Source organism: Rattus norvegicus, chromosome 5, assembly GCF_036323735.1.
Source record: "Rattus norvegicus strain BN/NHsdMcwi chromosome 5, GRCr8, whole genome shotgun sequence".
NCBI classification, from domain to species: domain Eukaryota; kingdom Metazoa; phylum Chordata; class Mammalia; order Rodentia; family Muridae; genus Rattus; species Rattus norvegicus.
This window is the reverse complement of record NC_086023.1, coordinates 152,407,352-152,422,539: the sequence shown is the minus strand read 5'-3', so window position 1 is coordinate 152,422,539 and position 15,188 is coordinate 152,407,352. Positions and strand designations below refer to the sequence as shown.

The 15,188-nt window shown below is 47.4% G+C and overlaps 1 protein-coding gene across 3 annotated transcripts; it reads left to right on the top strand.

Annotated features, from left to right (window-relative positions):
- On the top strand, positions 1-15,188 carry Tmem50a (transmembrane protein 50A). 3 transcript variants are annotated; one of them, NM_001127525.1, is made up of 7 exons: positions 1-111; positions 1,910-2,014; positions 5,004-5,116; positions 7,900-7,967; positions 9,636-9,728; positions 11,928-11,988; positions 14,721-15,188. In NM_001127525.1, the coding sequence occupies exons 2-7, from the start codon at positions 1,922-1,924 to the stop codon at positions 14,764-14,766; spliced, it is 474 nt and encodes a 157-aa protein (NP_001120997.1). In that variant the 5' UTR covers positions 1-111; positions 1,910-1,921; the 3' UTR covers positions 14,767-15,188. The 3 variants fall into 3 exon arrangements, with proteins under 3 accessions (NP_001120997.1, XP_038965568.1, XP_063143524.1); XM_039109640.2 differs by lacking the exon at positions 1-111 and adding an exon at positions 3,816-3,844 and having other exon boundaries at positions 1,904-2,014; XM_063287454.1 differs by lacking the exons at positions 1-111; positions 1,910-2,014 and adding an exon at positions 7,567-7,637 and having other exon boundaries at positions 5,015-5,116.

Sequence of the window (15,188 nt, the reverse complement as noted above, 5' to 3'; positions counted from 1 at the left end):
CCGGACCGGCACATCCACATCCGGGAGTCTGGTTGCCTGTGGCTGTTTTGTTTTCTTGCAGAACTGGAGTGAACAGAGGCTGCCAAACGCGCCGCGACATCGGACTTGGACGTGAGTGCGGACGGGAGGGCGAAGCAGCGGGCCGGGTTCGAACTCGCGGCGATGGCCGCGTCCCAGCTCCTGGACGCCGCTGCCGCGGCTGAGATCGCGCGACCTGCGGGGCCACTTCCTGTCTCGGGGACAATTCCCCAGAACTGCGGAGTTGGGCACGCTCATCCGACGGCGGAGCATCGGGGTCAGCCCACGCGTGACCGCGCCCTGTTCCTCCAGTCTGCAGGGCGGGTCTGCCTTTGAACACGTCAAGTAATTGTGCAGCGAAAAATGGACTCGGGTGGGGCCATTGGGTGAACCGACAATTACACATAGTGGGTTGCTTTTCTTTCCAATCAATAGATATAAACGAATGAATCTTCAGACCCGAACTCATCATGAACGTATATCAGTTTTTCCCCTTAGCTTGTTTCGAGGCGGCTAAAACTGAAGTCGTCTTCCTTAGAGAGTCATGTGAGAGCTGGGGTGTTCGCTGTGAGCGACTTGTGTATAGTTCAGGTTTTCCCATTATCCGTGAAATGATGCGTGATGTTTCTCGGGCTGGATCTGCACAGTTGAGCCTGAAGGAAGAGGGTTTTATGTGATTTAAGACAATTTCGGCTGGCCGTGGTAATTTGACAGCTCACTCTTTAAGTCCGAATTAATTTCAGGCCTGCACTTTGTGTGGGGGATGTTGAAACAGCATCCGTCGCAGAGTTAGAGATAGGAAATGAAATAAGATGGGTGCCCTTTACATAGTAATGACATCCGAAGGCAAGCCTGGAGAAGGGACAAATAACATAGAAGAAATGAAATCGAAAGAAAGCCGGTAGTTCAGCGGTTCTTTCCTTTATCTGGGCATGAAAAACATATTCAGGATAAAATGTGCAAATTCCTAGGGGACATATCTTTCATCCAAGTCTATGTCTTTAACTTAAAACCAACGTTTGTTACTTACTTAGCAAAATCAAACAGGAACCTTAACCCGGAGCTTAAGTTTTAGAAAGCAGTTGTGGTGGGCTAAGCATCGTGGCGCTCACTTAAAGGACTGCTTAAATTAATAGTGGACTTGCAATGATAAAATGTGACATCTTTGAGGAGATGAGTACATTTTTGTTAAAGTTAGGGTAGTCACCTCCATGCATATGCTAAAACCATCCTAATTTTGTTTCCTTATTTTTATCATTTTTGTCTTTTAAAATTTCAATGAGGGGTTGGGGATTTAGCTCAGTGGTAGAGCGCTTGCCTAGCAAGCGCAAGGCCCAGGGTTCGGTCCCCAGCTCCGGGGGGGTGGGGTGGGGGGGGAATTAAAATTTCAATGAGTACTCTGTTGCTTATACATCCTCAGGCCAGAAGGGGGCATCAGATCCCCTTAAAGATAGTTGTGAACCACCAGGGGGTTGCTGAGAATTGAACTGTAGGACCTCTGGAAGAACAGCCATCTTAACTTAACATCTTAACTGCTGAGCCATCTCTCCAGCCCCTGGTTTTGTCTTTTAAGACAGACTGGCCTGGAACTCACCGTGTAGCTCTGGCTGGCCCTCTGACTGAGCGCAGTCGTCCTGCCTCAGCCTGCCAAATGCTAGGATTGCCGGCAGGAGCCACCACACCATTCCCAGCTAAAACCACGTCTTAAATTAAGAGTACGTAGGCTCCACCCCCCAGTCCTTCCCTGCCCACCACGGCAGCGTCAGATATTCTGAAGTAAGTTTGTAACGTGTATTAGATTGTTATCCAGCTGTTATTTTGTGGAAACTCAGCTGGCTTTGAAGCACCATCAACCAAAGGGCCTTATTTAACTGCCTTGGTTCTGCTTTAGTGACCTGAAAAGATGTCTGGATTTCTAGAAGGCTCCAGGTGCTCCGAGTGCATGGACTGGGGGGAGAAGCGGAACACAGTTGCCTCCATCGCCGCTGGCGTTCTCGTAAGTCCCTCCGCCCTCCGTATGTTGATGTGTGGCCGTATAGGTTGTGTGTGATGCTTTCCAGTGTGTCGTTTTTAAAAAAAAATTGATCAGCAAACCTGTTTTACTCCATAATGTTTTACTTGTGAGGTTGGTGAGTAGTGAGGTACTGAGGCCAGGTCTGATTCACGCGTTTGATCCCAGCACTCTAGACGCAGAGGCAGGTGGATCTCTGTGAGTTTGAGGCCAGCCTGGTCTACGCAGTGAATTCCAGGACAGCCAGAGCAAATAGTAAGACCCTGTCTCAAAAAAAAAAAAAAAAAAGGGGGGGGGGGTTGGGGATTTAGCTCAGCGGTAGAGCGCTTGCCTAGCAAGCGCAAGGCCCTGGGTTCGGTCCCCAGCTCCGAAAAAAAGAAAAGAAAAAAAAAAAAGAAAGAAAGAAAGAAAGAAAAGAAAAAGCAAGAGGGTTAAAGAGACAATCAGGTTTAAACCAGTCAAGCTAGATATTCCCATTTCTCAGGTTGCCCAGAGTTCATATTCCCTTAATCTTGTAGAGAGTAGTATTGGGTAGCTCACACGCTCGGTTTTTTTGGACGGGTCTCCTATAGGTCACTGCTGGTTTCGAACTCGCTAGTGTAGCCAGGGAAGCCCTTGATCTCACCATCCTCCTGCCTCTACTTCCCGAGTGCTGGGGTCCTTGAGATGCAAAATAACTTGCTCAGAGGGGATTCGCAGGTAAAGCAGTTTACACCCCACATTCCTCATGCCGTCTGACCTTATGACTTAGGATATCACTTGTTGCCTATTCTCTTGTCTTTGTTTTGTTTTGTTTTATTTTTTATTTTATTTTATGTGCATTGGTGGGAGGGTGTCAGGTCCCTTGGAATTGGAGTTACAGGCAGTTGGAAGCTGTCATGTGGGTGCTTGGAATTGAACCTGGGTCCTTTGGAAGAGCAGACAATGCTCAGTGCTCTTAACCACTGAGCCGTCTTGCCAGCCCCTGCTTCCTGTTCTAGAGAGAAATACTTTTACTCCACTGAACCCAGGATCTCACACAGAGTAGATAAGTTCTCTGTCACTGAACTCTAGCCTGGAAGGAAGAAACTTTAAGCAAATAAATGACTAGAAACCACGTTTAAATATCTTTTCTGTACCTCATCTTGGAATATTACTGTTATTTTTTTTAATAATTTACTTAGTGTGTGTAGGGACTCAGATCCCCAGTAATGAGCTGCATGTGGTTGCTGGGAATTGAACTCAGGACCCCTGGAAGAGCAGTCAGTGCTCTTAACCACTGAGCCATCTCTCCAGCCCGATTTTCATCATATTTTATAAAAATTTTCATTCTTTTTCAAAGACACAAAATTTAATACCACTTTAGAAACTTGTGTTTTGGAAAGCTCTACATTTTGGTCTTTGAAGAAATATCTTAAATGTAAGACTCACAACCATCTGTGATGGGATCTGGTGCCCTCTCCTGGTGTGTCTGAAGACAGCAACAGTGTATTACTCATAAATAAAATTTTTAAAAAATCTTGAACACACTAAACAGAGGAAAAATCCAGGCCACTATGTGTTCTAGCCTATCAAAGCATCATTAGTGAACGTACAGATCTGCCTTTACCTGGTAAAGACAATTTGATGGCTTAGAATACCCGGCTCCTTGCAGGGAGGGTGGGAAAGGGGGCTCATTTCATATCCCTGTAAGCTAGTGGTCGGGATTTGGTTAATGGCTCCTTGTGTGTGATACTGGGGATGGAAGCGAATGCCTGCGCACACAGGCAATGCTCAGCCACCAGGCTATATCTGTTGTTCTCCGTAGGTAATGCCAACCTGTAGATTCCTCTTCAGGTAAGGGAAGTTTTTTACATAGAATTTCAATATTTCTTTTTTTTTCTTTTTCTTTTTTTCGGAGCTGGGGACTGAACCCAGGGCCTTGTGTTTGCTAGGCAAGCGCTCTACCACTGAGCTAAATCCCCAACCCCGAATTTCAATATTTCTATTTTATCCATTTTCCTTTAATAAATAACCAGAAGAAAATTTGGTTAGTTAATATATAATTTCGTGTCCAAATTAAACGTAAAAATCAGATATCAGAAGGGCTGGAGAGATGGCTCAGCAGGTAAGAGCACTGGCTGCTCTTTCAGAGGACTCAGGTTCAATTCCGAGCACCCACATGGTGGCTCACAACCATCTGTAACCCTACTTCCAGGAGATCTGACACCTTCACACTAATGCACATAAAATAAAATTCAGTAAATTAAAAAAAAAAGAAATCAAATCCAAAACCATCAAATGGCCATACTGTAACCATCAAAAGGAATAAATATTGCAGACATGTAGTTTCATGACTCCGAGATGTAGTTAAGATTCTTCCGGTGGTAACTGCTCTTCCCTTGACCCATGCTACCACACCCCACATTAGCTGTCTAGAGCCCCATCGGAGAATTGCAGCAGGCAGTGGGGCGTTTGAGGTTGACCTTGAACTCATTGCTGTCCCACTTGAGCCATCTGGGCACAGTGGTTGACAGGTGTGAACAGTACCTCCGGATTCCACTTTCCCCTTCTTCATGAAGTGTCAGAACTTTGGATTGTAAAGTCTACACTAGTGGGAACAGGCTTAGGGTACCTACTACATTCTTTTTTTAAACGTTCATTTATTTTTTTTATGTGCATGGATGTTTTACTTGCCCGTACGATTGTACACCACGTACATGTGAGTGACCACGGAGGAAGGTGTCGGATCCTGTAGGGGTTACAGGCAGCTGTGAGCCACCATGTGGTTGCTGGGAATTGAACTCAGGACCTCTGGAAGAGCAGTCAATGCTCCAAACCGCTGAGCCATCTCTCCAGCCCTGGGTACCTAATATTTAATCGGCTGGTGAACCACCCACAAATCACAAGCGTGAAGCTTTGAAGGGGTTCCTTGGTTCAAACACCCTGTAGTCACACATGTGCTGTTGTTGTTGGGTCTCACGGACAACACCTCATTTTGTCTGTCTGTTTTCAGTTTTTCACAGGATGGTGGATCATCATAGACGCGGCTGTAATGTACCCCAATATGGAGCAATTCAACCACTCATACCATGCTTGTGGCGTCATAGCAACCATAGCCTTCCTCATGTAAGTGACGGCGGTCGCCCCCCCTTCGAGAGTGTCACAAACTAAAAGGATCCTAGACCCAATTTAAAATTCTGGTAGGTAAGAAGGACCCCTGGGTATGGTGACACTCTTGGAACCTATAATCCCAGTACTTGGAACAGAGACAGCACTTGGAAGATTGTCTGCAAGCTTCAGGCCAGCCTAGTCTACTTGTGAAGTCCCATGCCAGCCAAGGGATTTGGTCTCAAGAAATTGTACAAAGGGTCTGGACGTAGGATCCCATTACAGATGGTTGTGAGCCACCATGTGGTTGCTGGGAATTGAACTCAGGACCTCTAGAAGAACAGTCAATGGTTAAGAGTGTATTGCTCTGGCAGAAGACCTGGGTTTGGTTCCCAACGTCCGAATGGTGGCTCATAGCCTCCTGTAACTGTGGTTCCAGGGGAATCTTATGGCCACTCTACAGACACCAGAACTCATATACACATGCAGGTAAAACACCACATGCATATAAATAAGTCCAAAAGAAAGAAACAAGACAAAAATCCCAGCTGTTGTGTAGGCTGAGACAGGAGGATTGCTGTGAGTTCAAGGCTAGCAAGGACACTGTCATGAGGATTGCTGACTGATAGTTCTGTTTTTCTCTTTCCCTCTCTTCTGCCCTTTCCCATAGCATCTCCCTGCTCTCCTCAGCTCCTCTTTCTTCTGTCCTAGCAAAGTTGAAAGTTCCCCTTGAGTCTGGGATGCTGTGCACTTTCCTGTAGGTTTTTAACACCCAAGGTACTTACTAAGCTCACAGCCCAGCCTCTGCTCTCAGTATGAGATTCAGTGGTGGCTAAAACAGGAGCAGTCCGGAGGTGAATCAGGTGCACGGTAACTCAGCGAGATTCCCTTACAGTGTGTTAAATGACTGCAAGCACAAAAGTGGGAAAACAAGTGGGGAATGGGGGAGCAGGGTGGGGCAGGAGCTGGAGGGGGTTAGGAACAGGGTGGGGGGCCAGGATCCAGGGAGAGGGAAGGGAGGACTCAGAGGGGGTTAGAATGTCAGAGAGGGGATCAGGAGCTGTAGGGGGGGCTAGGAGTTGGGGGGAGCTGGGAGGAGGGAGTCAGGAATCAGGAGCCAGGGGAGGTTAAGACAGCAGAAGTGGAGTCAGGAGCTAGGGGATGGGGAACCAGGAGTTGGGAGGGGAAGGAACCTGAGAGAGAGGGGGAGACAGTCACTCCAGAGCCAGAGGGGGTCAGGAACGGAATGGGGGATGGGGGAGTGTCAGGAGCCAGAGGTGGTTGTAAGGAGTCAGAGGGGGTCAGGAGTTAGAGGGAGAGGTAGAGACAATCACTGGAGCCAGAGTGGGGTGTTGTCAGGAGCCTGAGAGGGAGGCAGAGACAGACATCTGGAGGAGGGGGTATCAGGAGCCAGAGGGGGAGTCAAGAGTGGGGATTTGACAGGAGCCTGGTGGGGAGGGGGAGATAGTCATGGAGAGCAAAGGCGGGCTCACCAAAGCTGTGGCTGTGGCTCTGATGTTTTCCTTTTGGTTTTGGCCTTCTAGCTGTGCAATGATAATTCTGTCACTGTTCTTGGCATTCCTATCTGAAGTCCTCCTACTTTGATAAGTTGTCATGTAACTTTGTCCCCTTGAGCCACGTGCCAGATCACCTCAGGTTCATCCTCCATTGCAGGGGCTCTTCTGCCTTGCTCCTCTGTGGGGGAGGAGGTGCCACGCACAGGCACGTGAGGCCGGTGTACAGCAGGGTTCTCCACAGCGTTTCAAGTGCCTGAGGGCCACAGACCCACCTTGGTCTCTTTAGCTTTTACTCTTTGACTTCAACTCACGTTTTTGTCGTTGTGCTAGACGCTGTCACAGTGAAACCTAGCAAGCCTCTTAAGCTAAACAAGAAACTTCTTTAAAACAAAGAAGTATGCATGTATGTATTTATTCATTTATTGTTTTCTTCGAGGCAGCATTCTCTGTGTAGCCTTGGATGTCCCAGAACTCCCTCTGTAGACCAGGCTGGCCTCGAACTCACAGAGATCCATCTGCCTCAGCCTCCCAAGTGCTAGAATTAAATGTATGCAGTACCACAGCCCAGCCTTTAAGATTAATTTTTAAGAACTAGGTGTGTGGATGTGCGTATGTAAGTGTAGGTTCCCTTGGAGGCCCAGGAGCTCCAGTACAGACAGTTGGTCAGTTAGGGTCAGAACTGGCTCCTCTGTGTATGCGGTTAGTGCTCTTAACCCCTAAGCCGTCTCTCTAGCCCTATACTTAGCTTTTCTAAAGATTTATTTATTTATTATATGTAAGTACACTGTAGCTGTCTTCAGACACACCAGAAGAGGGCATCGGATCCTATTACAGATGGTTGTGAACCACCATGTGGTTGCTGGGATTTGAACTCAGGACCTCTGGAAGAGCAGTCAGAGCTCTTAACCACTGAGCCATCTCTCTAGCCCCTATATTTAGCTTTTCAATAAGCATTCAAATCACCTGAAAAACTTGTTAGAACTAGGCTTTGGAGCTCCATGCTGGACATTCTACTCCAGTAGGTTTAGGGTAAGTCCAAGAGTTTCCTAACAACTTGTCAGGCGATGCCATTTCTCCTGTTGGCATAACAACTTCCATCCCGGGGTGTGTCTCACTCGAAGGGACTTCCTTAGGTGACTTGTCATGTGGACCCATGGCTCAAGGCTCTTGAGGCCTCACCTTGAATTTAGGCAACCATAGCTTCTTGAGTTTAATGATCTGATGCTGTTGACAACTTCTCTTTGAGGGCAAGCCCCTGATTTCTTGCTTTCCTTCCTCCTGCAGGATTAACGCAGTATCGAATGGACAAGTACGAGGTGACAGCTACAGCGAAGGCTGTCTGGGCCAGACAGGTAAATAGGCGTCGACATCTTACTACAGAGCTTTCTTCCCCAAACCGAGACTTCTTCGCATCCAGCTTTTTGGGTTCCTGCGTGGGACAGGGAGATGCTGGTTTCCAAGGCATACGTCACAGCAGGCTGTGAGCACAAAACCCACGAGGCGTGAGTGTCTGACCTCAGCAACAGTAGGTAGTCTTAAAGTGTCTGCAGGCTGCCACAGAGAGCAGGAACTGACAGTGTGCAAAGCAGAGTCCCATGACATGATGTCAGTTCTGACAGGTATATTTGGTTGTATTCACATTTTTTTGTTTGTTTCTTTTTCTAGATAGGATCTTACTACGTAGCCCTGGCTAGCCTGGAACTCGCTATGTAGACCAGGCTTGAGCTCATAGAGAGTCACCAGTGTCTGTTTTGAGCTCATAGAGAGTCACCAGTGTCTGTTTCCCAAGCGCTAGGCTTATAGAGGTGCACCACTGCTCTTAGCCCACATTAGCATTTTGAATTTATTTTTTTTTTCTCTTTTTTCTTTTTTTCGGAGCCGGGGACCGAACCCAGGACCTTGCACTTGCTAGGCAAGCCCTCTACCACTGAGCTAAATCCCCAACCCCAGCATTTTGAATTTATAATCTTAGACCTTTTTTTCTGAATGTGTGTGGATGATTTACCTGCATGTATGTTTATGCACCACATGTGTGCCTGGTGACCGCAGAAGCCAGAAGAGGTATTAGATCATCCAGCCGTCTCTCCTGCCCCGCATCTAGCTATTTAAGAAGGTTAAAGAGCCGGGGGCTGGAGAGATAGCTCAGCGGTGGTTAAGAGCACCTACTGCTCTTCCAGAGGTCCTGAGTTCAAGTCCCAGCAACCTCATGGTGGCTCACAACGATGTGATCTGATGCTCTCTTCTGGTGTGTCTGAAGTAGCTACAGTGTATATACATATGTAAAATAAATCTTAAAAAAAAAATGGTTCAAGGGATAGCACCCCTGGCCACAGGCTTGCATAGCAAGCATGTTTACCCACCAAGCCATCTCACTGGCCCCTGGCTTTATCTGAGACAGGATCCCAGATAGCCCAGGCTAACTTCAAATATAGCCAAGGATAGCCTTGAATTAGAATAGATTCTTCTGCTTCAACCCTTGAAGTGTACAGACACAGGCATGTGCCACCTCGCCTAGCCCATTGGTTTTTATATTTATTTTTCATGTGTATGTATGTTACATCTGTGAGTACATGTGTGTGCATTAGGTGATTTTTGGAACAAGATCTCTGTAGTATTTCCTGGCCTACACCTCACTGTGTAGATCAGACTTGCATTCCTTGTACACCAGCCTCCATATCTGGGTGAGGTGAGGGTTATGATTGTGGACGCACACATGCGGAGGTGCCTGTGTGGAGGTCAGAGGACAGCTTGTTGCAGTTAGGTCTCTCCGGGGAATCAAACCGAGCCGTCTGTCTTGGCAACAAGGGCCTCTACTTGGTGGCTCTTTACCAACCCTTTGGCTTTATTTTGAGGCAGGGTCTTAGGTAACACAGGCCAGACTTGAACTTCAGACCTTCCTGCCTCTACCTCCAGTTGTCCGGATCACAGACCTGGACACGCATTCAGCTGGGATTTTGCTGGCGGTGGGAAGTCAATTGCCCTGTCTGCGGCCCAGCCGGGGTAACATTGTATCTTTTCAGGAGCTCGCATCTGGCTCTTCATCGGCTTCATGTTGGCTTTCGGATCCCTGATTGCATCCATGTGGATTCTCTTTGGAGGTTATGTTGCTAAGGGTAAGGATACATTGTACTTTGATTTCATACTGGGATTTTACATCCAAACTGGCTATTTTAAGATGAATCATTATATTTATATATATACATATATATATATACACACACATATATATTTTTATATATGTATTTATATATTTATGTATTATATATGTATGTATTTATATATTTATGTATTATATATGTATGTATTTATATATTTGATATATTTTACATATTATATGTGTTTGTTTATATATATTTATATATTATGTATGTATTTATATTTTTTATATATTTATATATATTATATATGTGATCTGAGAGGATCCCTGGAACAAGAGAGGCTTTGTCTTGGCTCAGCCTGGGGCTTGTAGTTCAGGGACAGCCGCCCCCACATCTCTGGCATTGATAGAAGCAAAAGGGATGGATGGCTCAGCAGTGCCCACCTCCTGACATCCAGGGAACAGAGAAGACCAATAGGAATGAGGCAGGGCCAAGATAGGCATGTCCTCAAGCAGCCCCACCCCCACCTCCAGGGATGGCTTGCTTACCCAGTCCCACCACTCCCACTGGTCTCAGAGTTTGAGTCTACGGTTGGATTAGCTCATGGGTGAGGTCAGAGCACTTAGTGACCTGTCCTGAGAGATGTATGCCCTTGGTACTCTGCAGTCTAGTTGTCTCTCAGGACTGTCACATTATATAAATTGTTGCCATGTAGCCTAGGGTGGCCGGGAATCGGGGATTTCCCTTTCCCACCTCCTGAGTGCCGCGGATACACAGGTTTGCCACATTGCCCCGGCTTGGTCCACATTTATTCAGTTGCACCTTGATAAGATGGTGTTGCCTGTTTTTACAGAGAAATAGTTAAAAATTGCATGTGCTGTGTAAGACCAACTTAAGGTGTAAGACCAATTTAAGGCCTTGTGTCCCTGGCTGAAATTCCAACTTGAGGGAGCCTAGAAAAATGGGAGACATATTTAAGTATTCCAGATAAAATAGACCATAGCTATCACAGGAAAAACATAGCACTGGTGCTTGGCAAACCTGGACTTGGCCTAGTCTGATTTGGTTGGTTGGCTGGCTGGCTGGCTGACTGGCTGGCTGGCTGGTTGGTTGATTTAGGTTAGTTGTTTCTGTTGTCATGAGACTCAGTCTTACTCTGTAGACCAGGCTAACCTCACAGAGATCCGCCTGCCTCTGCCTCCCAAGTGCTGGGACTAATGAGTGAGCCACTAGACCTGGGGGCAGTAACATTTGTTAGTAGAGATAACAGAGGCCTAGACAAAAACCTCAGGCTATTTTGGGATGAGGAAAAGCTGACAGTCATCTGAGCCTCCGGGCTCTGAGTTGTCCAATAACAAGTGCTCCTGACAGCCAGGGGCAGACACACGGCAAGGAGAGCCCAGCTCTGTGCTCAGAGCTCCTGCTGGGACTGCAGTGTCTACCTCTCAGCTAAGGTAACTGTGTCCTTCCAGATGTGTAAGCCGGTCACTGCTGCCTTCAGCCAAGGCCTGTCAAGGGAGGCACCTTCTTGCCCCTAAGCATAGTGTATCCTGTGTCTACCCACCTCACAGCCACCTCTTAGCAACTCCATGGCTGTCGCCTGCTTCAGCCCACCAGTCTCTTCCCCGCTCTCCTGAAAGGACTTCCTAGCCTGTTTCCTGCCTCTCCCTTTCAGTGAGATCCCTCAGGACAGGTCAGCTCCAGTCGCAATTCCTGACCTGCAGGACTTCCTCTCCCCTCCTCGCTCTTCCTTCTCATACCCAGCAGCCATTTCTCTACTGTGCCAGCTGCTCCTGCCTCAGCGCCTTTGTCCTCTGTAGTTCTGCTTGTGCCCTGCTCTTGCTTGCTCCTGGGTCTGCCTTTCCTGGGGTCTGCCTGACCTCTGGGTCTAATGGCTCCATGCCCCGAGCTGCTCTGTCTTCTCCCCCAGGGTTGTTCCAGCATCAAACGCCCCTGCTCCCGAGGACCAGACAATTGTCAGTTCTGTTTCCCAGCACCTTCTGCTCTGTTCTTCAGGTATACTGTGCATTGCCCCCAGAAGTAGCATTACCTGAACAGCAGGGGCTGTCACTTACTAAGCCAGTGCTGTCGGCCATGTATCATGGCTGCCAGAATGGTCAGTTAGGGTAGGCAAGGAAGCTAGTGTCTGCTGGTGTATCTGGACCTAACTGTTTGGAGATCTTAGACCTCTAAAAATTACAATTGTTTTTACAGAAAAGGCCATAGTGTATCCTGGAATTGCTGTATTTTTCCAGAATGCCTTCATCTTTTTTGGGTATGTTCTGATTTTCATTCTTTACATCTGTGTGTCTGTGTCTGTTTGTGTCTGCGTGTGTGTTTTAGTTTTGTTTTGAAGAGTGTCACTGTTTAACCTAGACTGGTTTTGAACTCATGATCCTCCCACTCCACCGTGTCTTAAACTCTGAGCATAGCTGTGCATGCATATTTCTCTGTGTGTTTGTATGTGTGTTGTTTTGTTTGTTGGGGGCGCTGATCTTTGTGTGTTTATGGTCTTACTCTGTGTGTATGTACTTTGTTCTATATGCGTGTAGTTTTGTTTTTGTTTTAAGATTTATTTATTTTATGTATGTGAGTACACCATCACTCTCTTCAGACACACCAGAAGAGGGCATCAGATCCCATTACAGATGGTTGTGAGCCACCATGTGGTTGCTGGGATTTGAACTCAGGACCTCTGGGAGAGCAATCAGTGCTCTTAACCACTGAGCCATCTCTCCAGTCCCATGCATGTACATGTAGTTTTGTTCTCTGTATGCATGGTTTTGATGTTTGTGTGTGTAGTTTTGAGCGCTCCCTCTGTGTGTGTGTGTGTGTGTGTGTGTGTGTGTGTGTGTGTGTGTGTGTGTGTGTGTGTGTTTTCTTTAAAGGAAGGAATTGCTTTCTGTAGCTAAGGCTGGACTCAGACTCCTGGGCTCAGACAGTCCTTCAGCTTCCTAAGTAGCTGGGACTACAAGTGTGTGTGTGCTCCCAGGCCTGGCAGGATTTACCCCTCATGCATTCTGGGTATTAGCACTACCGTGGACCTCCATCCCCAGCCCTTACCCCTTGGCTTCTTGGCATTCGAATTTTGAGGTACTGTTTCTACAACCAAAACACCTTGGTTGCCCCTCCCCGCCAGCCCCTGGCCCTTATTCCTGCCGCCTCAGTCATAATAGCAGTTTAGGGAGGGCAGGGTTTATTCAGCTCTCACTTTCACATTACAGTTGATCATCAAAGAAAGTCAGGTCAAGAACTCACACAGGGCAGGAACCTGGAGGCAGGAGCTGATGCAGAGGCTATGAGGGATGCTGCTTACTGGATTGCTTCCCCTGGCTTGCTCAACCTGGTTTCTTATAGAACCCAGGAATGGCCCTGCCCACGATGGACTAGGTCCTCCCCAATCAATCACTAATTAAGAAAATGCCCTACAGACTTGCTTACAACCCGGATCTTACAGGGATGCATTTTCTTAACTAAAGCTCTGCCCTCTCTGACAACTTGAATTTGTGTTTACATAAAACCAGCTGTCTCGGGGGTTGGGGATTTAGCTCAGTGGTAGAGCGCTTCCTAGGACTTAGCTCTACCACTGAGCTAAATTCCCAACCCCTCAGAGGACAACTTTTAACAGTTGGTTCACTCTTTTAAAGATTTATCTATTTATTTTATATATAGCATTCTGCCTGCATATGTGACTGCAGGCCAGAAGAGGGCATCAGATCCCATTACAGATGGTTGTGAGCCACCATGTGGTTGCTGGGAATTGAACTCAGGACCTCTGGAAGAGCAGTCAATGTTCTTTAACCACTGAGACACCTCTCCAGCCCAAGATTTATTTATTTATTTTTTAAAGATTTATTTGTTTTTATATAAGTACACTGTACACTGTACACTGTCATCATCTTTTTTTTTTTTTTTTTTTTCTTTTTTTCGGAGCCGGGGACCGAACCCAGGGCCTTGCACTTGCTAGGCAAGCGCTCTACCACTGAGCTAAATCCCCAACCCCCACTGTCATCATCTTAAGACACACCAGAGGGGTTGGGGATTTAGCTCAGTGGAAGAGTGCTTGCCTAGGAAGCGCAAGGCCCTGGGTTCGGTCCCCAGCTCCGAAAAAAAGAAGCAAAAAAAAAAAAAAAAAAAAGACACACCAGAAGAGGGCATCGGAGCCACCATGTGGTTGCTGGGAATTGAACTCAGGACCTCTGGAAGAGCAGTCAGTGCTCTTAACCACTGAGCCATCTCTCCAGCCCCAGTTGGTTCCCTCTTTCCACCTTTGTGCAGGTTCCAGGGAACTCCGGTTGTCAGGGTTCCCAACAAACGCCCCTGCCCTGATCCTGTCTGAATCATTCAAATTCAGAAATTGACAGCAGGGCATAGTGACTTGTGCCTGGAACCTCTGGCAGCACCGGAAGGCAGAGGCAGACAGATTGCCACAAGGTGCCTGGTTTATATCATTGGCACCTTGCCAGCACAGCCTTCGCAGTAAGACCCCCATATCATCAAAACAAAAAAATTGCACTCATTCATGGAGAATGAGCTTGTGAATTGGGATTCCTTGGTGTGTTGTGTGTGTGCCTACTACCGGCTAAAGTAAGTGACAGGGTGATCATCTGCCAGCAGGGTAAGGACAGTCTTACTTGTCTGTTTGGGCCTTGCACTCCAAGACAACCCATAAGGTGCATAGATGGGGGTGGAGTTGCAGCTCCAGGCTAGCATGCCTACCCCCAGACCTTGGGTTCCACCCCCGACTCACCCCCAAAAAGCCTTGTTGGGTTCCCAAACACTGGATGACTTTTCAGAAGCCTCAGCAGTAAGAGCTCAGGTCTGGGGACAGTGACAGTGACAGCAGTCGAACATTATGAACAATTCGTGTCTCCAGGGCAGTCGGTGTGTGTGTGGATCTTGGGAGCTTTTTCTGCAGCTGTGCGTGTTTCCCTGTCACATGCTTCCTACCGTTCTAGAAGTTTCCCAACCCAGGCCATCATGCTGTGCTTCCTGCTCTGTCCACAGGGGCCTGGTTTTTAAGTTTGGCCGCACAGAAGACTTGTGGCAATGAGGACCCCCACTTCTGCAGCACAACCGCCCCACCCCCACTTCTGCAGCATGGCCGCCCTGCGTGGGATGTTTTTTCTCTGCTCGCCCAATCTTTTGTAATACTGTTTTCTAAACTTACCTCTGAGTATAATCTCAGCTTAAAATCGTACAACGCTAGAATCATTGAGAACTCCTATGTAAACTGCAACGGCCTCGTGTGGCGTGAGCCCCATCAGCTTCTACCACAGGCAAGGAAATTGCTGGCGGGAGACACTCCGCCAGCTTCTGTCATGGTCTGAAGAGTTGGTTATGGAGAAATGGTGGAGCCTTTGGGGTGAGGATTCGCTCTGGGGTCCAAAGTGTTTACTAACTCGGCGTCTCCCGTGTCTGGTGTTGAATAATGTGTAAACATTTTCTTGTTATTAAAAAACTATTTGGTGGTGA

Bases quoted from the DNA above. Each gene is read 5' to 3' on its own strand.
- Tmem50a (NM_001127525.1), top strand. From the start codon at position 1,922: ATGTCTGGATTTCTAGAAGGCTCCAGGTGCTCCGAGTGCATGGACTGG. The intron at 7,968-9,635 runs GTAAATAGGCGT...GTATCTTTTCAG, and splicing joins AGGCTGTCTGGGCCAGACAG to GAGCTCGCATCTGGCTCTTC. The intron at 9,729-11,927 runs GTAAGGATACAT...TTGTTTTTACAG, and splicing joins TGGAGGTTATGTTGCTAAGG to AAAAGGCCATAGTGTATCCT.